Source organism: Heptranchias perlo, chromosome 7 (genome assembly GCF_035084215.1).
Source record: "Heptranchias perlo isolate sHepPer1 chromosome 7, sHepPer1.hap1, whole genome shotgun sequence".
NCBI classification, from domain to species: domain Eukaryota; kingdom Metazoa; phylum Chordata; class Chondrichthyes; order Hexanchiformes; family Hexanchidae; genus Heptranchias; species Heptranchias perlo.
Genome location: NC_090331.1, coordinates 40,920,887 through 40,948,412, shown reverse-complemented (window position 1 = coordinate 40,948,412; position 27,526 = coordinate 40,920,887). Strand labels below are relative to the sequence as shown.

Sequence of the window (27,526 nt, the reverse complement as noted above, 5' to 3'; positions counted from 1 at the left end):
ATCATAGCCAAAGCATCTCCTGCAATGGTTTCTCTTCTCGCCCCTGCACTGTTACCTCCAAAGCTCCCGAATATCAATCCTTGCACCCCCACACACTCTTCCTCATCTACATGCTGCCCCATGGCAACATCATCCTTAGAGATGGAGTCAACATCAATATGTAAGCTGACAACACCCAGCTCTACCTCTCCATCACCTCTCTTGACCCCTCCATTGCCTTTGTGACAGTGGAGGATGGGAAACCGGCCAGGAAAACACTGAAATAATTGAGTCTGTCAGACTGCTTATCTGACATCCTGCCTTGGATGAGTTGCAATTTTCTCCAGTTAATCATTGGTAAAACCAAAGCCGTCATGTTCAGCCCCTGCCACAAATTCCGTACCCTTGTGACAGATTAACAGATGGTTTTGGGTGGGGTGGGATGTGTATATATTGTGATGTATAAGGCATCACAATTGTGTACGACAGGCTGGATGGACCAGAGGGTCTTTCCCAGTCCGTAATTTTCGTATGTATATTTCAATCCTCCTGCCCAGCCACTGTCTCACGCTGAACCAGACTGTTCACAACCTCGGCATTCTATTCGACCCTGAGCTAAGTTTTCAGCTCTTCATATCCTCTCCATTTCAAAGACTGCCTACTTCCACCTCTGTAACTTCGACTTATTTTTTTATTCATTCATGGCATGTGGGCGGCGCTGGCAAAGCCAGCATTTATTGCCCATCCCTAATTGCCCTTGAAAAGGTGGTGGTGAGCTGCCTTCTTTAACCACTGCAGTCCGTGTCGTGAAGGTTCTCCCACAGTGCTGTTAGGTAGGGAGTTCCAGGATTTTGACCCAGCGATGATGAAGGATCAGTGATATATTTCCAAGTCGGGATGGTGTGTGACTTGGAGGGGAACGTGCAGGTGGTGTTGTTCCCATGTAACTGCTGCCCTTGTCCTTCTAGGTGGTAGAGGTCGCAGTTTGGGAGGTGCTGTCGAAGAAGCCTTGGCGAGTTGCTGCAGTTCATCCTGTGGATGGTACACACTGCAGCCACGGTGTGCTGGGGGTGAAGGGAGTGAATGTTTAGGGTGTGGAATGGGGTGCCAATCAAGCGGGCTGTTTTGTCCTGGATGATGTCAAGCTTCTTGAGTGTTGTTGGAGCTGCACTCATCCAGGCAAGTGGAGAGTATTCCATCACACTCCTGACTTGTGCCTTGTAGATGGTGGAAAGGCTTTGGGGAGTCAGGAGGTGAGTCACTCACTGCAGAATACCCAGCCTCTGACCTGTTCTTGTAGCCACAGTATTTATGTGGCTGGTCCAGTTAAGTTTCTGGTTAATGGTGACCCCCAGGATGTTGATGGTGGGGGATTTGGTGATGGTAATGCCACTGAATGTCAAGGCAGTGGTCAGACTCTCTCTTCTTGGAGATGGTCATTGCCTGGCACTGGTCTGGCGCGAATGTTACTTGCCACTTATCAGCCCAAGCCTGGATGTTGTCCAGGTCTTGCTGCATGCGGGCACAGACTGCTTCATTATCGGAGGGGTTGCAAATGGTACTGAACACTGTGCAATCATCAGCGAACATCCCCATTTCTGACCTTATGATGGAGGGAAGGTCATTGATGAAGCAGCTGAAGATGGTTGGGCCTAGGACACTGCCCTGAGGAACTCCTGCAGCAATGTCCTGAGGCTGAGATGATTGGCCTCCAACAACCACTACCATCTTCCTTTGTGCTAGGTATGACTCCAGCCACTGGAGAGATTTCCCCCTGATTCTCATTGACTTCAATTTTACTAGGGTTCCTTGGTGCCGAACTCGGTCAAATGCTGCCTTGATGTCAAGGGCAGTCACTCTCACCTCACCTCTGAAATTCAGCTCTTTTGTCCATGTTTGGACCAAGGCTGTAATGAGGTCTGGAGCCAAGTGGTCCTGGCAGAACCCAAACTGAGCATCGGTGAGCAGGTTATTGGTGAGTAAGTGCTGCTTGATGGCACTGTTGACGACACCTTTCTTCACTTTGCTGATGATTGAGAGTAGACTGATGGGGCAGTAATTGGCTGGATTGGATTTGTCCTACTTTTTGTGGACAGCACATACCTGGGCAATTTTCCACATTGTCGGGTAGATACCACTGTTATAGCTGTACTGAAACAGCTTGGCTAGAGGCGCGGCTAATTCTGGAGCACAAGTCTTCAGCACTATAGCTGGGATGTTGTCGGGGCCCATAGCCTTTGCTGTATCCAGTGCACTCAGCCATTTCTTGATATCACGTGGAGTGAATCGAATTGGCTGAAGACTGGCTTCTGTGATAGTGGGGCTATCGGGATTAAGCCAAGATGGATCATCCACTCGGCACTTCTGGCTGACAATGGTTGCGAATGCTTCAGCTTTGTCTTTTGCACTCACGTGCTGGACTCTGCCATTATTGAGGATGGGGATGTTCACGGAGCCTTCTCCTCGCGTTAGTTATTTAATTGTTCACCACCATTCACGACTGGATGTGGCAGGACTGAGAGCTTTGATCTGATTCCTTGGTTGTGGAATCGCTTAGCTCTGTCTAGAGCACGTTGCTTCCACTGTTTAGCATGCATGTAGTCCTGAGTTGTAGCTTCACCAGGTTGGCACCTCATTTTTAGGTACACCTGGTGCTGCTCTTGGCATGCTCTTCTACACTCCTCATTGAACCAGGGTTGATCCCCTGGCTTGTTGGTAATGGTAGAGTGAGGAATATGCCGGGCCATCAGGTTGCAGATTGTGCTGGAATACAATTCTGCTGCTGCTGATGGCCCACAGTGCCTCATGGATGCCCAGTTTTGAGCTGCTAGATTGGTTCTGAATCTGCCCCATTTAGCACGGTGGTAGTGCCATACAACATGTTGGATGGTGTCCTCAGTGTGAAGACGGGACTCCGTCTCCATAAGGACTGTGGGGTGGTCACTCCTACCAATACTATCATGGACAGATGCATCTGCGACACATGGATTGGTGAGAGCGAGGTCAAGTAGGTTTTTCCCTCGTGTTGGTTCTCTCACCGCCTGCTGCTGGCCCAGTCTGGCAGCTATTTCCTTCAGGACTCGGCCAGCTCGATCAGCATTGGTGCTACCGAGCCACTCTTGTTGATGAACAATGAAATCTCCCACCCAGAATACATTCTGTGCCCTTGCTACCCTCAGTGCTTCTCCAAGTGGTGTTCAACATGGAGGAGGACTGATTCATCAGCTGAGAGAGGATGGTAGGTGGTAATCAGCAGGAGGTTTCCTTGCCCATGTTTGACCTGATGCCATGAGATTTCATGAGGTCCGGAGTCAATGTTGAGGACTCCCAGGGCCACTCCCTCCTGACTGTATATCACTGTACTGCCACCTCTGGTGAGTCTGTCCTGCCGGTGGGACAGGACATACCCAGGGATGGTGATGGACGAGTCTGGGACGTTGGCGGAAAGGTATGATTCTGTGAGTATGACTATGTCAGGCTGTTGCTTGACTAGTCTGTGGGACAGCTCTCCCTATTTTGGCACAAGTCCCCAGATGTTATTGAGGAGGACTTTGCAGGGTCGACTGGGCTTGGTTTGCCTTTGTCATGTCCGGTGCCTAGCGGTCCGTCCAGTTTTATTCTTATTGTGACTTTCTGTAGCGAGATTGTACAACTGAGTAGCTTGCCAGGCCATTTCAGAGGGCGATTAATTATCAACCACATTGCTGTGGGTCTGGAGTCACATACAGGCCAGACTGGGTAAGGATGGCAGGTTTCCTTCCCTAAAGGAACCCATTTGCCTCAACCCATTTGCTGTTGAAACTTTTATCTAGACTCAATTATTCCAATGTTTTCCTGGCCGTTTTCCCATCCTCCACCCTCTGTGAATCTCAGTTTATCCAAAACTCTGCTGCCTGTATCCTGTCTTACGCCAAGTTCTGCTCACCCATCACTCTTGTCCTCGCTGACCTCCTGTCCTTCAGTTAAATGCCTCAAATTTAAAATTCTAATCCTTGTGTTTAAATCTGTTCATCGTCTCTGCTTCTGACCCTGTTGAAATATCTGCAGTTAGGAGGAATCACCTCCTTTAAATAAACCAGGTGGGTGGCCACACCACTATAGGTGCATATTGGGCTGCTGCCAGAAGAGGGCAGAAAAGCCAGCACCAGCTCGCTTCGAAGCTGTTGCTTATATTTGTTTCGTACCTGCAGCACGATCAGCCTCCTTGATAAGGGGGCTGAAAATAATACAGGTGGAAATTTTATGGGGGTCTTGGCCAGGGCTTTCAGGAATTTGCACATAGGCATAATACAAACCTAAAGATGTGGTTCTGTGGTATAAGTATAGAAGCCTTTAAAATCGTTTTTTTTTACTGCTTTCCACCGATACATTCCTGGATTTTTCTGGTTTAGTGGATCGATACAAAGTTCTCTGCCTGATTTTTATCTTTCAAAAGCCTGAATTCTCCTGCTCTTCATGGATTCCAAAAGGTACATGTTTCGTGCTGGTGATGTTACCATATACTTTGCATGATGATGTATGCATGCAATGTGCACAATGATGTCACTCATGCTATGAGCGTACATCCTGGGTAAGTTAGACTGAGATTTCTAAGGCGCAGCTGCTGCAAGGATTAGTTAATATAGGTGGAAGTAAGGAATTTCTGATACAGAAGAGTGTGGAGAGTTTGAATCGTGATTTCTGCAGCTGGGAAATGCTTTTTAAAGCATTTTTTTTGCCATTCTTTGATATGCTTCTGACTGTTTCTCACATGGTCAAACCACTAGCAGATTCCGCCCCCACCCACTCATATGTAGTGAGGGCTTCTCAGGAGCAGGTATTCCATTCCCTATGGACATTCCCTTGTATGCTATTATCATGGAGAAAATGAGAGTCAGGCAGTATTTAAGAAGGATGAACCCCACTGGGTATTATCTCCTCCATAGAATATAAAGGCAGCACATGTCATACAAGGGCCATACTCTGGAGGGTACGGTAGCATAGTGGTTATGTTACTGGACTAGTAATCCAAGAAGCCCAGACTAGTAATCCGGAGTCATGATTCAAATCCCGCCATGGCAGCTGGGGAATTTAAATTCAATTAATTAAATAAAATCTGGAATTAAAATACTAGTATCAGTAATGATAGCCATGAAACTACCGGATTGTCATAAAAACCCATCTGGTTCACTAATATCCTTTAGGGAAGGAAACCAGCCGTCCTTACCCGGTCTGGCCTATATGTGACTCCAGACCCACAGCAATGTGGTTGATTCTTAATTGCCCTGTGAAATGGCCTAGCAAGCCACTCAGTTGTAAAATCTCGCTAAAAGAAGTCAGAATAAGAATAAAACTGGACGGACCACTAGGCACCGGACACGACAAAGACAAACCAAGCCCAGTCGACCCTGCAAAGTCCTCCTCACTAACATCTGGGGACTTGTGCCAAAATTGGGAGAGCTGTCCCACAGACTGGTCAAGCAACAGCCTGACATAGCCATACTCACAGAATCATACCTATCAGCCAACGTTCCAGACTCTTCCATTACCATCCCTGGGTATGTCCTGTCCCACCGGCAGGTCAGACTGACCAGAGATGGCGGTACAGTGATATACAGTCAGGAGGGAGATGGCCCTGGGAGTCCTCAACATTGACTCCGGACCCATGAAATCTCATGGCATCAGGTTAAACATGGACAAGGAAACCTCCTGCTGATTACCACCTACCGCCCTCCGTCAGCTGATGAATCAGTCCTCCTCCATGTTGAACACCACTTGGAGGTAGCAAGGGCACAAAATGTACTCTGGGTGGGGGACTTCAATGTCCATCACCAAGCGTGGCTCGGGAGCACCACTACTGACCGAGCTGGTCGAGTCCTGAAGGACATAGCTGCCAGACTGGGCCTGCGGTAGGTGGTGAGCGAACCAACACGAGGGAAAAACTTACTTGACATCATCCTCACCAATCTATCTGTCGCAAATGCATCTGTCCATGACAGTATTGGTTGGAGTGACCACCGCACAGTCCTCGTGGAGACGAAGTCCCATCTTCGCACTGAGGATACCATCCAACGTGTTGTGTGGCACTACCACCGTGCTAAATGGGATAGATTCAGAACAGATCTAGCAGCTCAAAACTGGGCATCCATGAGGCGCTGTGGGCCATCAGCAGCAGCAGAATTGTATTCCAGCACAATCTGTAACCTCATGGCCCGGCATATTCCTCACTCTACCATTACCAACAAGCCAGGGGATCAACCCTGGTTCAATGAGGAGTGTAGAAGAGCATACCAGGAGCAGCACCAGGCGTACCTAAAAATGAGGTGCCAACCTGGTGAAGCTACAACTCAGGACTACATGCATGCTAAACAGGGGAAGCAACATGCTATAGACAGAGCTAAGCGATTCCACAACCAACGGATCAGATCAAAGCTCTGCAGTCCTGCCACATCCAGTCATGAATGGTGGTGGACAATTAAACAACTAACGGGAAGAGGAGGCTCTGCAAACATCCCCATTCTCAATGATGGCGGAGTCCAGCACGTGAGTGCAAAAGACAAGGCTGAAGCGTTTGCAACCATCTTCAGCCAGAAGTGCCGAGTGGATGATCCATCTCGGCCTCCTCCCGATATTCACAGCAGCCAGTGTTCAGCCAATTTGATTCACTCCATGTGATATCAAGAAATGTCCGAGTGCACTGGATACAGCAAAGGCTATGGGCCCCGACAACATGTTGTACTGAAGACTTGTGCTCCAGAGCTAGCTGCACCTCTAGCCAAACTGTTCCAGTACAGCTACAACACTGGCATCTACCCGACAATGTGGAAAATTGCCCAGGTATGTCCTGTCCACAAAAAGCAGGATAAATCCAATCCAGCCAATTACCGCCCCATCAGTCTACTCTCAATCATCAGCAAAGTGATGGAAGGTGTTGTCGACACCTCTTCAGGGAAAAAAATCACATCCGCAGATGGCTTCTGGGTGACAAAACCTACCCTCTGCTCCCATGGATAATAACCCCAGTAAGAGTGGCCCAAACAATAGCACTATGCTGAGGCACATGCCTATACAAAAGCGGTCATCGAGAGGACCATTGAGATCTTAAAGGCATGTTGGTGCTGCTTGGACAGGTCAGGAAGGGGCTCTTCAGCATGATGAAGATCGTATGTCACAAATAGTTCGAACTTGCTGCATCCTTCACAACTTCGCCATTCAAGAAGGGCCAGACTTTGATGTTGCTGGCAAGGAGGCCCTGGCTCCATTGCTTCACAACTACGAGAGCATTACGATGACCTGCACTCAAACAAATCTTCAATGACTGCTACACGGAGCTTCTGAGCGCATCTCATCACTGAAGTCTTCTCATGTGTAACACAGGTTACATTTGACACCACAATCGTACCTCCTTCTTGTCCACTTTCCATAACGAGACATTTCCTCAATCCACTACCCATAATATAACGCAACAACACATCAGCCTTCTTTGCCCATATAAGCATGCCAATAATCATCAGCTGAGTGAATAAGTCAACACCAAATAAGTGACTTTAACCTCCATCAATAAGAAAGTGCCATGTCAGTACTCTACCTCACCGCCACCTTCTCTCGACCCCTCCACTGCCTTTATGTTGTCAGACTGCTTGTCTGATATCCAGTCCTGGATGAGCCACAATTTTTGCAATTAAACATTGAGAAGACTGAAACCATTGTCTTCTGCACCTGCCACAAACTCTGTTCCCTTGCCATTGATTCCATCACCTCCCTGGCCACTGTCTTAGGCTGAACCAGACTGTTCGCAACCTTGGCATCCTATTTGACCCTGAGCTGAGCTTCCGACCATATATCCTCTCTATCATAAAGACCGTTTACTTCTACCACTGAAACATCACCTGCTACTGCCCCTGCCTCAGCCCATCTGCTGCTGAAAACCTCAACATTGCTTTTGTTACCTCCAGACTCATCTATTCAATGTTCTCCTGGCCGGCCTCCCATTTTCCACGCTCCATAAACTTGAGCTCACCCAAAACCCTGCTGCCCGTATTCTAACCTGCACCAAGTCCTGTTCAAGCATCTCCCCTATGCTCCTATGCTTGCTGATCTACATTGGCTTTCGGTATACTAATGCCTCAAATTTAAAATTCTTATCCTGGTGTTCAAATCCCTCCATGGCCTCGCCTCTCCCTATCTCTGTAACCTCCTCCAGCCCTACAACCCTCCAAGAACTCGGCATTCCTCCAACTCTGGCCTCTTACACACCCCTCTTCCTTTGCCCTATCATTGGCTGCCTTGCCTTTAGCTGCCTAGGCCCTAAGCCTTGGCATTCTCTTCTTAAACCTCTTCACCTTGCTCTCATCCTTAAAGACCCTCCTTCTGGCCTATCTCTTTGACGAAGCTTCTTCCTGTGTACACCACCCTCAATGTTTCCACAGCAATTTCAGAACAGGCAGAAAGCAAACAGTAAGCGAGAGTTATATCACACTCTCGACATTGCTGATTGTTATCGCACCTTTGCCATCGGTGTAAAGGCTAACACGGACTGCAATTTCTAGGCTATAAGGGGCAAATGGGATCTGGATTTTATATGTTGAAATATGTAGAATATGTATAAAATACAAAAGCAATAATAAAGCAGGACCTCCACGGTAGTAATCTCAGGATTACTCCCAGTGTCACTTGCTAGTGAGAGCAGAAATAGGAGAATAGACCAGATGAATGCGTGACTTGAGAGATGGTGTAGGAGGGAGGGGTTTAAATTCCTGAGGCATTGGGACCGATTCTGGGAAAGGCGGGACCTGTACAAGCTGGACAGGTTGTACCCAAGCAGAACCGGGACCAATATCCTCGCAGGGGCATTTACTAGTTCTGTTGGGGAGGGTTTAAACTAGTATGGCAGGGGGATGGGAACCAAAGGGCAGGTACAGGTAGGACAAACTCAGACCAGGAAACGGGAAGTAGAAAAACAGTTAGTGATGTAGTTAGCGACTCAGAAAGGCAAAAGAAGCAAAGGTTAAATAGTGTTCAGCACAGGAATTTGAAGGGGTTAAAGGGTATATACTTCAATGCAAGGAGTAGTAAAAACAAAACAGATGAGCTAAGGGCACAGATAGACACATGGCAGCATGATATCATTGCTATAACGGAAACCTGGCTTAAAGAGGGGGATAATTGGCAGCTCAATATCTCTGGATATAGAGTTTTCAGGCAGGATAGAGTGGGTGATAAAAAAGGAGGGGTAGCATTATTGGTTAAAGAATCAAATAAAGTTGTGAGAAGGGATGATCTGCTAAATGGATCATCAATCAAGGCCATATGGGTTGAGCTAAGAAATAAAAAAGGAGCAGTCTCACTACTAGGAGTGTACGAAAGACCCCCGAATAGCGAAAGGGAGATAGAAGAACAAATATGTAGGCAATTTCTGAGTGCAAAAATAAGAGGGCAATAATAGTAGGGGACTTCAACTACCCTAACATCAACTGGGTAGTTGAAGTCCCCTACTATTATTGCCCTCAAACAGTGTGAGGGTGCAAAATTCTTGATCGGTGTCCAGGAGAACTTTTTTAGCCAGTACGTGACAAGCCCAACAAGAAGGGATGCAATTCTAGATTTAGTCCTGGGAAATGAAGATGGGCAAGTGACAGTGGGTGACCATATTGGGGATAGTGACCACAATTCAGTTAATTTTAGCATTATTATGGAAAAGGACAGAGTTAAATCAGGAGTAAACATTTTAAAATTGGGGGGAAGGCAAATTTTACAGAACTAAGAGGTGATTTGGCAGAAGTGGACTGGACACAACTCCTTGAGGAGAAATCAGAGGCAAGCCAGTGGGAGGCACTAAAAAGTGAAATTCTATGGGTACAATGCAGACACGTCCCCTCAAAGAAAAAGGGTGGCACTGCCAAATCTAGAGCCCCCTGGTTGTCTAGTAGTATACGGGGTAAGATAAAGCAGAAAAAGAAAGCTCATGACTGTCACAGAAAACTAAATACTGCAGAAAGCCTAGAGGAGTATAAAAAGTACAGGGATGACATAAAAAAGGAAATGAGGAGAGCAAAGAGAGGGAATGAAAAAATATTAGCTAGTAAGATTAAAGAAAACCAAAGATGTTTTCTCAGTACATTAAGAACAAGAGGATAGCCAAGGAACAGGTGGGACCTATCAGGGATAAGGGTAACTTGTGTGTAGAAGCAGAGAATGTGGGTAGGGTTTTAAATGAATATTTTGTCTCCGTATTCACAAAGGAAAGGGGTAACCCGGACTTAGTAGTTAAAGAGGAGAGGTGTGAAATATTGGATAAGGTAAACAGAACGAGAGAGGAAGTACTAGAGGGACTGGAATCCTTGAAAGTTGATAAGTCACCAGGGTCGGATGGATTGTTTCTTAGGCTATTAAAGGAAGCCAGGGAGGAAATAGCGGATGCTCTGAGGATCATTTTCCAATCCTCACTAGATACAGGGGAGGTACTGGAGGACTGGAAGACTGCAAACGTAGTACCATTGTTTAAAAAGGGTACGAGGGAAAGGCCGAACAATTATAGGCCGGTCAGTATTACTTCGTTTATGGGCAAACTATTAGAATCAATACTGAGAGCTAGGATAAACTGTCACTTGGAAAGGCATGGTTTAATCAGGGATAGTCAGCATGGATTTGTTCAGGGAAGGTCATGCCTTACAAATGTGATTGAATTCTTTGAGGAAGTGACAAGGAGGATTGATGAGGGTAGTGCAGTGGATGTTGTCTACATGGATTTTAGTAAGGCATTTGACAAGGTCCACATAGCAGACTGGTCAGAAAGGTAAAAGCCCATGGGATACAGGGAAATGTGGCGAATTGGATCCAAAATTGACTCAGTAACAGGAAACAAAGGGTAAAAGTCGATGGATGTCTTTGCGAATGGAAATCTGTTTCCAGTGGTGTGCCACAGGGCTTGTTGTTGGGTCCCTTGCGGTTTGTGGTATATATTAATGATTTGGACTTGGATGTAGGGGGCATGATTGGCAAATTTGGAGACGATACAAAAATTGACCGTGTAGTTGATAGCGAAGAGGATAGCTGTAGACTCCAAGAAGATATCAATGGGTTGGTGGAGTGGGCGGAAAAATGGCAAATGGAGTTCAACCCGGAGAAGTGTGAGGTAATGCACTTGGGAGGGCAAATAGTAAAAGGGAATCCGCAGTAAACGGGAATATATTGAGAGGGGTAGAGGAAGTGAGAGACCTTGGAGTGCATGTGCACAGGTCCCTGAAGGTGGCAGTACAGGTAGATAAGGTTGTGAAGAAGACATACGGAATGCTCTCCGTTATTAGCCGAGGTATAGAATACAAAAGCAGGGATGTAATGATGGAACTGTATAAAATGCAGGTAAGGCCACAGCTGGAGTATTGTGCACAGTTCTGGTCACCACATTACAGGAAGGACGTAATTGCTCTGGAGAGAGTGCAGAGAAGATTTACAAGAATGTTGCTCGGGCTTGAAAATTGCAGCTATGGGGAGAGATTGGATAGGCTGGGGTTGTTTTCCTTGGAGCAGAGGAGGCTGAGGGGAGACTTGATTGAGGTGTACAAAATTATGAGGGGCCGAGATAGAGTAGACAGGAAGTACCTGTTTCCCCTAGTGGAGAGTTCAAGAACTAGAGGACATAGATTTAAGCTGATTGGCGGAAGAATTAGGGGGGACATGAGGAAAAACTTTTTTACCCAGAGGGTGGTGGGTGTATGGAATTCGCTGCCTGAATTGGTGGTAGAGGCAGGGACCCTCAACTCTTTTAAAACATACCTGGACCTGCACCTAAAGTGCTGAAAGCTGCAGGGCTACAGACCGGGTGCTGGAAGGTGGGATTAGAATGGGTACCTGGTTGTTCTTCGAGCCGGCGTGGACACGATGGGCCGAATGGCCCCCTTCTGTGCTGTATCTTTTCTATGGTTCAGTGGTTCTAATGTTGATGAATCAGTACAAGACTTTGGCCAGATCACAGTTTAAGTACTGTGTCCAGTTTTGGACACCGCATTATAGAAAGGATATTGAAGCCATCGAAAAAGCACAATGTGCATCCTATCACTAGGATGATATTGGGGGTGAGAGAGTGTGGTTATGATAAGGGCTTTATTCACTTGAGCAGAGAAAGTTAAGAGGGAAGGGGAAATCAGTAGTTTTCAGTGTTTGAGAGGTTAAATAGTAAAAGATTATTTCCAATTGTCATGGAATTGGTAACAAGTGTGCATACATTTAGGATTAGTACTCGAAGTTTAAAGCAGAGGCTAGAATGATTTTTTTTAATGCAAAGAGTTACTACAATATGGAATATTATCACAAGTCGTTATTGAATTCAAGCCAATCATAACCTTTAAGAGGGAAATAAATAAATAATTGAAGAACAAAAACATCAAGGGAAATGGGGTTAGAGTGCTTAGTTATGTTTGGGAGCTCGCAAAGATACAAGCCTAATGGGTAGTTCAATGCCCTTCATCCCTGCTGAAATGTTGTCATTCTCTGGATTCAAAATCAGTAATGTTAGAAATGGGGTGGTGCAGTGGGTTAGCATACTATCCTTTCATCTCTCGTACTTGGCGAGTTGCTGCAGTGCATCCTGTGGATGGTACACACTGCAGCCACTGTGCGCCGGTGGTGAAGGGAGTGAATGTTTAGGGTGGTGGATGGGGTGCCAATCAATCGGGCTGCTTTGTCCTGGATGGTGTCGAGCTTCTTGAGTGTTGTTGGATCTGCACTCATCCAGGCAAGTGGAGAGTATTCCATCACACTCCTGACTTGTGCCTTGTAGATGGTGGAAAGGCTTTGGGGAGTCAGGAGGTGAGTCACTCGCCGCAGAATACCCAGCCTCTGACATGCTCATGTAGCTATCTCAGCCTTGAATATACTCAATGACTCAGCATCCACAGCCCTCTGGGGTAGAGAATTCCAAATGTTCACAAACCTTTGCGTGAAGAAATTCCTCCTCATCTCAGACTTGAATGGCCTACCCATATCCTGCGATTATGCCCCCTAGTTCTAGACTCTCTAGCCAGGGGAAACAATCTCTCAGCATCTAACCTGCAATCCTACGGGCTTTAATTTTGCTAACAAGTCTATTCTATGGTACTTTATCAAATACCTTTTGAAAGTCCATATACACATTAACCACACTACCCTCACCAACCCTCTCCATTACTTCCTCAAAGAACTCAATCAAGTTAGTCAAACACAATTTTCCTTTAACAAATTCGTGCTGACTTTCATTTATTAGCCCATACTTTTCCAAATGCCAATTTATTTTGTCCCGCATTATTGTCTCTAAAAGTTTCCCTATCACCGACGTTAGGCTGACTGGCCTGTAATTGCCAGGTTTATCCCTTTTTAGAACAGGGATGTAATATTTGCAATCCTCCAGTCCTCCGGCACCATCTCTACATTTAAGGAGGATTGGAAGATTGTTTCAAGAGCCTCCGCAATTTCCACCCTTACTTCCCTCAGTGACGTAGGATGCATCCCAACTGGACCGGGTGACTTTTCTACTTTGAGTACTGCCAACCTTTTATGTAGATTTCTTTAATATCTACTTTTGGAGACGAAACTTACTTAAAACAAAGAGGATTGAAACTAATTTTTAAAAAAGCAGAAACCACTCTTTGAAGGATAAAGGTAAGATTATTTAGCAGTACACAATGCTGCTCTGCATATTGCTTGCTTTGTGTTAGATACAAGTTAGAAAATGTATTTCTTTTATCTACATAAGTCACAATCAAACATGGTGAAGATACACAATGTATTGTATCTAGCTTTAAAACTATGGATAATTTGCTTCCTGTGGATTTGAAGAGACCTCCAATGACATTATTTCTGATGAAGGGTTACAAACCTGTAATGTACCAGAACAGATACTGACTGACCTGCTGTTTATTTCCAGCATTTTCTGTTTTTATTTCAGCTAATTCCCGGTACATTAGTGTACATGTTATTAAGGTCACTGTAGTATTTATGTTTTATATTTATGTTTAGTTGCTTATGACATCATCTCACAGAGGAGCCAGAAATGTTATACAATAAATGATCTTACAACCAACAAAAGAAAAGTTTAGGCGTTAATAAGTAACATACGACAAATAATCTGTCTCTAGCTAGCCTAAAGGAAATTTCCCATCAACACTTCACAAAGTCAATATGTAGAAGGCTCAGATTGTGAATGCACAAATGGGGTACAGTAGCTTAGTGGTTATGTTATTGGACTAGCAATCCAGAGGCTGGACTAATAATCCAGACAGTGTAAATTCAAATCCCACAGGACAGTTTGAGAATTTGAATTCAGTTTTAAAAATCTAAAATACAAAGCAGGTATCAGTAAAAGTAACTATGAAGGTATTGGATTGTTGTAAAAACCCAACTGGCTCGTTAATGTTCTATAGGGAAGGAAACCTGCTGACCTTACCCGGTCTGGCCCATATGTGACCTCCAGTCTCACATCAATATGGTTGACTCTGAAGTGACTTAGTAAGGCTAGTTAGTTGTATCACCACCTTCTCAGGGCAATTAGGGATGGGCAATGAATGCTGGTATTGCCAGCGATGCCCACATCACCCACAATATAAAAAAAATGAATTAATAACCTTTGATTAAGATAGACAAAAAGATCCAAGTTACTTGATTTTTTTTCTATGTCTACAGCACATTGGGATATTGTAAATTTGCTATAAGAGCTTAAGTAAAATGTCTAATATCTTTGTTATTTTACAGACATACTTCCAGCATTAGTGCTTCCTATCAGCTAATGGAAAGTTGGAGAATACCATTCTTAAAGCCATGCAAATTCTAAAAAGCTTATTGATTCTTTATATTTCTTGTTCACTTACCAAGGATTGCTACTACAATGTTGTCCTTTAGGATTTCTATGGAACCCCTAGAGATGAAATAGAGTGCAGTGAGGATATCCCCACCGTGAACCAATGTGTCACCGGGTGGAGCATGTGTGGTTTTAAACTTCATGGCTAGAGCTCGTAGGCAGCCCTTACTGGCTCCTTTGAATGCCTTGCAGTTCTGAAGCAATGCCTGGTTGAGATGGAGACATATGTCTGCCTGTAGACATTCAGGAAACCCCTTGAGGACCTAGTGGAAAAATTATACATTAGAAATAACAAATGGACACAGTCTTTAATTCTAGTCAAAGAATTGTATCCTCAAATGTGATCATAAAAGTGGCATTCTAAGCTACACTTTTCATCGTAGAATTCTAAGCAACTGCTGCAGCTATTAGAAAATTCTGTGGTGTTTCCATATCTATACTTTATTCCAAATGTGAAATAGGAATCTTGAATAATTTGAGCATTCATTTTGGTAATAGGCCTTACCTAAAAAAAAACGAAATTCCAGATACCAGTGCTGAAATTATGCGCTGTTCAGACTGTGGGCTGTTGGGCAGATCTGATATAAGTTTCCCTATACCATCTGTAAAACAAACAGTATCCTTTCTGTCCTCATACACTAGGCTGCATTTTAACTCAGATCTAGGCATCATACCAGATAATCGAAATAGTCTTTTTTTTTACTAATAAGTTAAACCATCTTAAAGAAATGCTTCAGGACCTATAAAAACATTAATAGCAGAGCTGACCTGAATTTTTTTTGGAATTAAATCGCTATCAGAGTTGTGTTAAAAAGAGATCTGTGCAAATGTAATTTATGATATGTGTATATTTATGTTGATTAACAGAAAGGATAGAGTAAAGTCATCTTACTATTTTGAACTTAAAATATCAACACGAGGAGTAGTATAATTTAGAAAGTTTAACTTCCTTTACTTTTGAAAATCATAAATATATTTTAAACAGTTCCCACACTGCAGAGTGAATCCATGCTGAAGAATTTGCTAAAAATGCTTCTGTTTTCCCATTTTAACAGTTTGGTAAACAGCCACAATAATAAAAAAAATTAGTTCTGGATTTTTGTTTAATGCTGTTCAGCCACCAGATGGCACAAAGTGTATCCTTTATCACTGAACAGATTTTATTCATTATAGACGTAGTTCACCAGGAGCAACAGATCTATGGGTAATGGCCAATAGGCTAAATAACAGCATGTGCCATGCAAAAGAATACTGCCCTTACACAAATTTACAATGACTGTACCACAGTGCTTTCAATTTGAATTTAATACTAACAAAGTTTAGAAATTGAATTTTAAATACAATAGGATATATTTTCTAATGGGCAGAAAATGACAGGTTGGGGAAAGGTATGTAATCTCACCATATACGTGTCTGGTGTGGCACTGAGCACAAAAGTGGAAAATTTATCCTTATAACTCTTTCCCAATGGTCCTAGCTGTATACAATGATGCTGTATGATGTAGAACGTTAGGTTTCAAATGCAGTTTATTTACTGGGATTTCATATCATCTACTGAATTCTAAAAACATTAATACAGTTAGTATTCAGTTCTGTGCAATGCAGAAAAGCTTGCTTATGGAGAAAAAAACTAGGCAGTACTAAACTGAATACAAATTCACCACAAACTCCCAGCCAGCTTGTGTAAATGCCCCTATACACCAAGTTATAAATAGTACTAGTGCTGTGTTTCCATGTCAACAGCTGCAACCTTTGCATTCATTCTTTAATCTCTTCCTATCTAGTCTGCAGCCTTCCTGAAAGATTTTTTTTGTTGCCAAGTTACATTTGCAATCTCTTTGTGGAACCTTGATCTCTCTTCTTTTTGTCTTTGGTTTTGTTTGTACCCATTTTCACTCATTTTCAAAATTGTTTAATATCACATTGCTATACAGTACCGTATACTGACTGAAACATTGGGTGAGATAATGTAATTTCAGAGGCAGCTACAATCTGAAATATTATAATAATATATTTTCTTCGCTAAAGGAAGATTGTTAGTGGCTAAAAATGACTCTCAGCTGCTGGAACCATTATGCGTTTCTGTTACCAATCTCTTTGTTTAAGAACAGCTTTTGTTTTCAGGACAAAAAATTGTTTCCATGTTGGCTCTTAACATGTCTGACACGATCAATAATTGGCCTGGTGAAAAATATAAATTAATGTTTTTCCCCACTATACCTAATGTAAATACACTGCGAGCAGTTTAGAGACACCTTGTTAAAGGCACCATTTATTTAAAGTAAGTATTTGCTCAGTCAACAATCGAATCTTCATACTCCGCAATTTTTGCTTGGTGGAATGATTGGATAAAGAAAATATTTGCTTGCCTCTGTGATTTTACATATTAAGTTGTTTTAAGTACATTTGTAGTTCTGGAATTGGTGTAATTCAATGGCACCGTTACTCTCACATAACCTGCATAATGCAGATTACATCCAACCATAACCAACTAAAACACCGTTGAGATATGCCTTATCCACTGTATCAAACTTGAGAATATACATTCATAAATAAACAAAATAATTAAACACGCCACTAGTAAGAAAAATATGGTTAACTCTTGCATAATTTAATCTTGCTTTGCACAAAATAGGACTAATATAGAAGGGAGTCTTTTGAAATTAAAAAAGCACCTCTTGTTTTTTGGCTTTTCTCACTTCGTTATGTAATCATAGAATGATACGGGACAGAAGGAGGCCACTCAGCCCATCGTGCCCGTGCCGACTCGGTGAAAGAGCTATCCAATTAGTCCCACTCCCCTGCTCTTTCCCCATAGCCCTGCAATTTTTTCCACTTCAAGTATTTATCCGATTCCTTATTGAAAATTATTATTGAGTCTGTTTCCACCATCCTTTCAGGCAGTGCATTCCAGATCATTACAACCTCACTGCGCAAATTTTTTTTTCCTCATGTTCTTTTGCCGATCACCTTAAATCTGTGTCCTCTGGTTACCGACCTTTCTGCCACTGGAAACAGTTTCTCCTTATTTACTCTATCAAAACCCTTCATGATTTTGAACTCCTCTATCAAATCTCCCCTTAACCTTCTCTACTCTAAGGAAAACAACCTCAGATTCTCTAGTCTTTCCATGTAACTGAAGTCTTTCATCTCTGGTACCAGTCTAGTGAATTTCCTCTGCACCCTCTCTGAGGCCTTGTCAGCCTTCTTAAAGCGTGGTGCCCAGAATTGGACACAATTCTCCAGCTTGGGCCTAACCAGTGTTTTATGCAATTCTGTACATACAATCCAAAAACATCCACAGCATTCAGCTTTTTTTGTCAAGAAATCACTAAATTAAATGAGATTTTAGATGTGAGATACCAAACTGCATAAATGCCAAAATGGAAAAGCTGGAAATACTCAGCAGGTTAGGCAGCAGCTGTGGAAAAACAGAAGTCAACAGCCTATAAATCCGGCCATGCAGTGCCTGTTCTTCAGCGCTAACTGGGTTACTAAGCCACCAATATGGCGAGCAGGAAGCGCGTGCTCATTTCTGGCCGGAGGTGCGCCATCCGCCATATTGGTGATGGAAAAAATTATTGTACGATACCTACACCTGAAACATATTGTTTGAGGCCCCCAATGCAAGGTTGGTTTGCCCTGAGGCAGCTGGCACCAGCACTGGCTGGAGGCAGTAAAGCCAGATGTTGGGACCGCCTGCTACCAAAAAGATAAGTTTTTGAAATTTGCTTCCCTGAATGTGGAGCTGGGAGGATCAGGAGCTTAAAGAACATGGGCTGCCACTCCCCACCCCCACCCTGATCACCGCCACCCCCTCCAACCCAGCTTCTGACCTCCTCCATGGCCTCCTATCTACACGCAGCCTCTGATCCTCAGCCTCCGATTCCCCACCCCAGCCTTCTATCATCTCTCCCCACCCAGCCTCTGATCTCCCGACCCCCGGCCCTCAGTTATCTAAGGGACGCAGTGACACTGTTCATGCCATGCCAGCTCCATTGAAATGAGGCCCAAAGCCTAATATCGGTGGTGCCCCAGGCCTCTCGCCATTCAGGCGCAGAGAATGTACCCTGTGCCTCCCACATGCCCAACAATGGTTACACCTGAATTTCGACTCCAATATTTAGGTCTTAGACCTTTCCTGACTTGTGTTTTTCCACAGATGCTGCCTAACCTGCAGAGTATTGCTGGCCTTTTCTATTTTTATTTTCAGATTTCCTGCATCTGCAGTATTTAGTCTTTCGTTCTGCATCAAAGCCAGCTCGATTCCTGCTGCAGATATCATCAACTTAGCTAGACTGTAATAATAAGTTTATTGTCAAACACATTGGGGATAAAAATAAATGCTCTGTAGGCATGGCCCAAGAAGCCAAAATCTAATTTGTTCTGATCTTAATATTGTATCTGAATGCAACTTTAAACAATTAGTGGACAAAACTGCAATACAATCTATTTGTTTTAAATATCTTTGTAAAGAATGCATTTCAAGATTCTGTACATTGTGCACTTCCCAATTAAACAGTTGTGTGTCAAACTCAAAGTAAAAATATCCTTTGTCATGCAAAAAATATGGTTGAATTTTTTTCCTGTTGCAATATGACAGCAGAAGCTGATTTTCCATGTGGCATAGTTCTACAGTGCTACCATGCTTTTCATTTTCCTATCACCTCTGAGTGCCTGTTGCACTAGGACTAATCAACAAAAGAGCAAGTTAGTTGGCAAGGGGATGAGTGGGTATCAAACCACCAGCTGTTTTCCACTACTACCACCACAATATGCAATCTCCCTGATCTGGTGCAGTTGCCATTTGACCTGATGCCCTGTCCTGTGCGTGGGGTAAAAAATGTATAACTTCTTTCAGTCAAAAAAGGTTCAACTTACCACTTGGTAAACCTGTTATGCAAAAATAAAGACTGCAGCATGTCAAATTTGCACTGCATATATTGCTATATGACATATGAACAACTTGGATTACTAATGGGCAAGTCACCGTTTTCCCTGAGCAATTCTAGTCTAAAAAAATTAGGGTGAGGTTTTCCTACTGGCCCTAGCTGGAAGCAGTGCTACTGCCAGTTTATATTAAGGTATTAATGGTGATACTACCATCACTGAATTCTATAGTAAGTTATTGTTAGGGTTGGGGGAAACAGCTGGTAGTGTTGACAAAGGGGTGAGCCAGTGGTGATCCACTTCTGTTTCTCTTCTCTAAGTGCTGGTTGAGATAGTAAGATAGAAGCATTGTCATTGCTAAAAGTCAGCTCCATGGTTTAAAGTAGCCAGAACTGTACTCTAAAATCCAGTACTCAGCAGAAGAGGATATTGGTTGGGTGTTGCAGAAAATGTTTTTAGAACAATTGCCCCCAATTAAAAAATTATAGAATGCTGTATATTTAACCCACTGAAGAAAATGTCCAGCACAGCATATAAAGTCCATTTACATTGTGTATTGTGATCAACAGGATGGAAATAAATATTAGTGCCTGTACCATCAATAATCAATCCACTGTGGTCCTGCCTATTGGGAGGCTGATACTGGTCAATCTATATTATAGTGGGTTTGTGAAAACTCTCTCAATATCCCTAAATTCCTAAATGCAGTTTCAGCAAAAGCGACACCTCCTTTTTGCTTTACCTTTGTGAGGGGTGGGGTGGGGGGGGAGGAAATGGTGGCAATGGTCACAATGTAATCTCTTCCTCACTTTACTTAAATATGACCCCCTGTGGTCCCAGGCTTATGAAACCTGGAGGCCACATTCATTACACTGGCAGGGGTGACATTAGACGATTGTTTATACACATCAGATTAATTAGTAAATCTCTTTTGCACTCCATCTCAAAAAACCTAAAATCTATATTCATAGAACTTGGATAATTATGCTGAAACAGGAGAACATATAAATGAAGCATGTTAATTAGATCCAGTTTGAGCGCATTGATTAGGTTGATTCAAAACAGATGTTCTTGTCCCTTTTTTTTGAAAAACCTAGTTGAAGGGCTAAAGCCCCATAGTGCAGGATACCATCAAGGTTGAAATGAACAAAATAAATACCATAAATGACTGTTGCACATGCAGAATAACCTAGTATCGATAAGGTTTGCTACTTCAGTTTGTTTTCTGCTGCAATCATTGTTTTTGTCTACTGATAACACTGCTGCACAGTCTGGTGTTGTGAGCCTGTTTATGCAATGTTCGCAGATTGTGCCAATGTGCAGATGTGCATGGAACAAAGAATAAAATAATATGCTTGGAAGAGCAATGTGCAGAAAAGTGTTATGTGTCCTTTAACCTCTCTGGGACTGAAGGATATTTTTAGGTATAGAAAACAAACATGCTTTATGTCATATCTTTTTAAAAATAATACTCTTAACAGTCAATATTGTAATTATGTATAAAATTACAATATATTTTTTTCACAGTACACTGTAAAACAAGTGAGAAATTCCAATCTTGTACTTTTGTCTAGAAATGGAGTAAAATGTTACTGCATTCCTTCAAGTACTAATAAACTGTAACCTGCTTCCACCAACTCAACATCTAGTACTTCTAATACATAACATCACACATTCTACTGACACCCATGAAGACTGCTCTTTACATCACACACGTGTAAACTGGATTTCCCTATTCTTTCATTTCTTTTTACAATAAGAGCTGTCAGATTTTATGATAATGATGTTTGAGAATGTCATGCAGTAGCAGTTTGCTCAAAAACATGCAAATCTGACAAGTGTGCAATGGTATAGATGCTAGAAAATGCAATTAATTCTTGTAATGTTGTCATGCATTTAGTTCAAACTTAAAGCACCCACACATAGAAAATAAATCACAATGATAAAGCAAGGCAACTTGTTCATAGTCATAAGGTGGAAATAAAAATGTTTACAAGGAAAACTATGCAATGCAAACCATATGCATATGTAAATAAGGGGAGACATGGGTAATGTGGACTGTGGGATACAAACTTTGAATCAAATTACAATTGAGGTATATAAAAAGCTGTAATTGGCTTTTGTTCTCTCTTGCTTATACATTTCTCCCACAATTCATTTTACCCCCATTTCTTTATAGTTCATTACCTAACTACTGGCTCATGCAGAAATCTCACAAATTAAATTTAGAAAGCACCAAAAAAGTTCAGTAAGCCCCAAAAATAACAATGGTGTTTTCCACACTTGTATAAAACAATGACATATACCTCCTGTTCTTACCAGAGGGGGTTGAGTTATTCCAAGTTATTAAGTTGTGAAGCAGATAAGGAAGAGATAAGCTTTTATAAGTACAGCAAATAATTATACGTTGTATTACATTGATTTTGTTTTTACACTGGTACATCTTATATTGGGAGCTAAAACATGATTAATAAAATGCTATATGTAGAAAGATTAAGATCATGCATGTTTAAACAAAGAGGAGATATCCTTCGGTATTTTTGTAACTGATCTTCAAGAATTTAAGAATAGAAAAATTCTTCCACTAATGTGTTTGATCAGTTGTTAAAGAACAATGGGATTGAAAACTCCATTGTGTGATATTTGTAACACATATGTTAATATGTTTGTATGAATTTCCTTTGTCTACTATTTTCACAAAGTTGTTAACCCATTTAAAATAAATAAATTAGCAACTTTGTTAAAGTAGCTTACAGAGAAATTTCACTTAAACATCTTACCAAAGCATTACAAATGTTACACAGCGAAATCTCAACCCCAATGTTAATATCACAATCTGTTCACTGAAGGAGCTGTACTGCTTACTTTGGGCCTAAAAATGTTTTGTTTTAAATTAAAAGGGTTTAAACTTTGCCTACTGATCTACCTTCTATTTGATGCATTCAGTGCATATTTTTAAATGTTATGGTTGTGCACTACAAATAAAAACAATCCTGCCAACTTGAATGCTTGTCCAGGGACAGAAACATTAGTAAACCTAACACATCTGTTCCTACGCAATGTGCTTTCCAGGGAAGTGGGTAAATTGGCAGACAGAGGAGGGAGATGCACAGCTCCCATGCACTGGCTCTGTTCCAAAATTGCAGATCTGACAGAGGGTCATCTCATCAATTAAAAAAAATGTAAGCTGATTACAAAAATTAAAAGAAATAGTTTGTTTCCACACATTATCAGTGATAGAAGTGAAAATTATCTTGACACATTTGCAAAATTATCCTTAAACTATCAGTTATTTTATCCTTAAAGAGATAAACTTCTAATATAATTGAAATTTTGTTAATGCCATACGACGAGTGAACTGGAGGCAGACATCAAAAATCCAGGATGTTTCTAATGCAGCTAATGAGGTATTGGCAATAAAATAGGAGCATGATGTCTCTATTGTTGTCATTCTATTTAAATTCACGTCTCCAAATACCATTTGTATTGATGCTATTAAGCATATGTGTCAGACTTGGTCAGGAAACCATCTTTTACATATGACAGTACTGACTGGGTTTCTGACTGGATCACATTGCTTTTTTAAAGTGGTTAAGGAGCTTGTGAACGCTGAATTAGTATTAGTATTTAGCCACGCAGGTTATAATTAAGAAAATGACATAGACTATAGGCTTATTATTGAAACTTCAGAATTCTAATAAGCTATTCTTAATAATTATTGCCGCATATATATTTCTTTGGACCTTAAGTCACAAGAAGATTTTTAAAAATGTTTTCATTCAATTTAATCTCAGTTGCAGAATCCTAATTTATCAGCTCTGTCAGGCTAAGTAATTAGCAGCAGTAGCTGTGTTACATATATTTTCTAGAGTTTATTAATAGCACATTGACAGCTAGTCAACTGCTTCCAGTGTCCCTGCAGATACCCAATCCTCTGTTCCACTACTTACAGATCCATTGTTTACAGGTTTTGTCAACCACAGTTCTGTCTACTTAAAAAGAATCTCACTAATGAACAGATTTGTTGTACATACCATATTCATATCTATGCCATTTGTATATGTCCAGGCATGTTGGAAGTATTCCTCTAGCCTCTGACGGAGAGGGTTGGGAATCTGATGAAAGCGTATGAATTCCTTGACTCGAAGCATTTGCATGTGATATCTTGCTGTTCCAGAATACAGTCTCTGGATAATTGCTGAGACATTACCAAAGATACTGGCGTACATTAGTGCTGGTCAAGGAGAAAACATAGATCCAATCAGACAGGTCATTTGCCATGCAATAGATTTAAACATTTTATAAACTAAATTAAATCATGGGACGTTGGTGCCCTCTCCCCAGTTTACTAAGTCGATGCTTTCACCTCCTTACATTTTCTTTCAAAATCACAATGTGGAACTATCTACAAATGTGATCATTATCATTAGAATATAAAGAGCATTTAGAGACAGGCAATAATGCTCCAAATATAGTTTAAATGATGATTTTTTTTTACAGTCTATTTTGGGGAGGGTAACGGGGAGTCTGTAAAAGAGCAATGTTTGAATTCTTGAGAAGATACCGAGAATTGTTGCTGGCCCCTCAAGACTAGCTGTCAACTTGTATGATTCTGATATGTTTTAAAGCAGCTTGAACCAGTTGTCTTGGAAACCACCTGTCTTGGGATTTGAGGCACTGTACTAATATATACTAGGGCCCACGCAATATTACTCCACTGCCAGGCCACCACCCTGAGTGCACCACAGCTGAGTTAATATGGTCTGTACTAAGATGTTGTGCAGCATTTATACCACTACAAGCATAAAGGCAGTACAAATATCTTGGTTTAGTATAACAAAGATATAAGATGTGATGTGAAATGAATGACTGTCTTTAAAACCCGCCTGTCATTATTTGAGGTGGTCACTGTATCAAATTATTATATCAATCTTGAATATTTCTCTGCAAAGCCCAAATTCTAGAGCACTGGCAGATATAATGCAAAGCTAGTCCTAGGACAACTCTAATCTAATTACCGAATTCCATTCAGCAGATCACTTTCCATTAACATGCTTAAATCAATCATAATCCTTATCCAAGCTTGAAAGTTCTCACTTATTTCTGTTTCCAGTGCCCAGTATGCTAGGTAGAATCATCCAATTGATCAGTTTGACCTAAAGGCATTTTACATTCAGAGTTTAACCTTCTGCGCACCACCACGCTCTAGTAAAAGATAATTGATATTAAATTCTCATCATCACAGCAAGCATTTTGCCTGGTTTAACTTATGCCCTTATTATATCTAGCCTGTTGCGTTGAGTAAAATGTATTAAATAATGTCAATTTAGCAACACCACCCTGCCTCCTCTTAAATTCAGAACACTACTGCACATGCACAGCCATATGTATAGTGTGCTGTGCATCATGTACATTTTTGCATACATGTGGTTATGTAGCCGATACAAGCTGGCCATGTGCTCATTATACTTACATATCAGAGCATCATTTACGGACCTAATAAATTCACACTGGTTCATTAGTGGAAATGGTTACTCGAATGATGCATTGGAATGTGAGGCATAGTGCTGATTCCAGGTGTTATACTGGAGCCGACACATTATAACCCCCACTGTCAGGTCACCACTCTGAATGCACTATAGTTGAGTAAATAAGGTCCGTACTGAGAAGTTGTGTAGCAATTATGTCACTACAAGCATAAATTCAGGACAAATATCTTGGTATAATATTCCAAAAATCTAAGATTTAATTATGGAATAATTGGTAGACTGGACTGAGATACAGCAATTCCACTTCCTGGTAAACTAGCTCAGTCTTTTAAAAAATGTAGCTTTATCATGTCAGCTCATTCAGACATAAGGAACGGCAATATCATTAGGTATGTAAAATACTGACCAACAACGGAATATACCTCATAAATAATTCCAGAAAATTATGACAATAAGGGGGTAGGGTGGGGTGGGGCTTACTTGACTCAGATCTTTACATGACATTACATAAACCATGTCAAATACTAGAACATCACAGAGTGTAGTAACAGTTTCAGGGATTTATTCTCCTTGAGGTCATCTCCAATCATCTAACCCTTTTAAAAAAATATTTGCAGCATTTAAATGTAATCCTGAATAGGGAACTTATTTGCTGAGTTTATCAAAAGCTATAAATCCCAGCTAAAAGAAGTGCAGTTTAAGATGCATTTTACAAAAGAAGGTTGCAAGGTTACAGAACTGAAACACTTTTAGGTATTCACATTTTAGAAACTAACATTCTTTCAGATTGCTGAGTACTAAAAATAGTTCAGACAGTAAGAATCACTTACAGCCAATAAGCATGACGCAGATGGAAAAGATCTTCTCCGAGTTGGTGTTAGGAGACACATTCCCAAAACCAACACTTGTCAGACTACTGAAAGTGAAGTAGAGTGCTGTCACATATTTATCCTTGATGGATGGTCCAGAGTTAACATCGGTGGAATTATATCGTTTCTCAATCTGTTGTCCTAAAGAATCCAACCAGCCAATTTTGTGTATCAGGTATGGCCGCTCCACATTCCCGATGGCGTACCAAATGCAAGCGAGCCAGTGAGCAATCAAGGCAAATATGCACATGAGCAGCATCAGAACAGCAGCACCATATTCAGAGTATCGGTCTAATTTACGGGCAACCCTCACCAGACGCAGCAGACGAGCTGTCTTCAGGAGACCAATCAATGTTGTAGTCTGTCAAAACAGTAGCATTATTAGTGATCATGGTAAGTGACTACAGCTTTTCCAAATCCTCTAAATTAGAACTTTGTATTCATTCAAACTTATAAAAGGTACCCTGCCTGATACCCATCATAAGAATATGTAATACAATGCTTTCAGTACAGTAAGCCCCATTTTCACAAATTAAATGCTTATAATAGAACCTCAGTAATGTTTACTGCAGAAAATCTCAATGATAATCCTCACTAATCACACAGCAAATAAATTAATCAAGTAAGGGATTATTTAGATTTTCATTGCAGATTCAAACCTTGACAATCGGTAATAAATATTACATACTACCCATCGGCCATATCATCTGCAAGCATGGGATCACCTTCCACATATATTACATGTATGCTGGTCAAAGAGGTAGGTTTTAAAGAGCATCTTAAAGGAAGAGAGAGAGGTGGAGAGGCGGAGAGGTTTATGGAGGGAATTCCAGAGCTTAGGGCCTAGGCAGCTGAAGGCGCAGCTGCCGATGGTGGGTCGAAGGAAGTCGGGGATGCTCAAGAGGCCAGAGTTAGAGGAACGCAGAGTGCTCAAAGGGTTGTAAAGTTGTAGGAGGTTACAGAGATAGGGAGCCATGAAGGGATTTGAACACAAAGATGAGAATTTTAAAATCGAGGTATTTGGGGACTGGGAGCCAATGTATGTCAGCGAGCACAGGGGTGAGGTGTGAATGGGACTTGGTGCAAGTTAGGATACAGGCAGCAGAGTTTTGGATGAGCTGTAGTTTAAGGAGGGTGGAAAATGGGAGGCCGGCCAGGAGAGCTTTGGAATAGTTGAGTCTGGAGGTAACAAAAGTATGGATGAGGGTTTCAGCAGCAGATGGGCTGCAAATGTTCCATATACTATCCAGTGATCTGCACATAACATCTGGATCAAGGACAGCTTCTCCCATAGAAGTAAAGGTTATCACAGCAGGAAGGTTCATGCCATCAGATTCTTCCAAGCCACGCAGGAGACATCAGGCAGTCTGCAGTCCAGGCATATATCAGGAAAGTGACAACTGGTATAAGGAACAACATCACTCTTTCTGTGGAAAGGGGACGTCAATTGGAGAGAGTGCATGGCTTTCACTGGGTGGAGTAACAGTCAC

The 27,526-nt window shown here is 41.9% G+C and overlaps 1 protein-coding gene across 1 annotated transcript in view; it reads right to left on the bottom strand.

Annotated features, from left to right (window-relative positions):
• LOC137323641 (potassium voltage-gated channel subfamily H member 7-like) overlaps nucleotides 1–27,526 on the bottom strand; it is a 140,141-nt gene that overhangs the window by 38,803 nt on the left and 73,812 nt on the right. The window contains exons 4-6 of the mRNA XM_067987370.1: nucleotides 25,998–26,397; nucleotides 23,713–23,912; nucleotides 14,799–15,051 (exon numbers count right to left, since the gene is read on the bottom strand). Coding sequence (XP_067843471.1) covers nucleotides 14,799–15,051; nucleotides 23,713–23,912; nucleotides 25,998–26,397 — 853 coding nt within the window. The remainder of the gene's footprint in view (nucleotides 1–14,798; nucleotides 15,052–23,712; nucleotides 23,913–25,997; nucleotides 26,398–27,526) is intronic.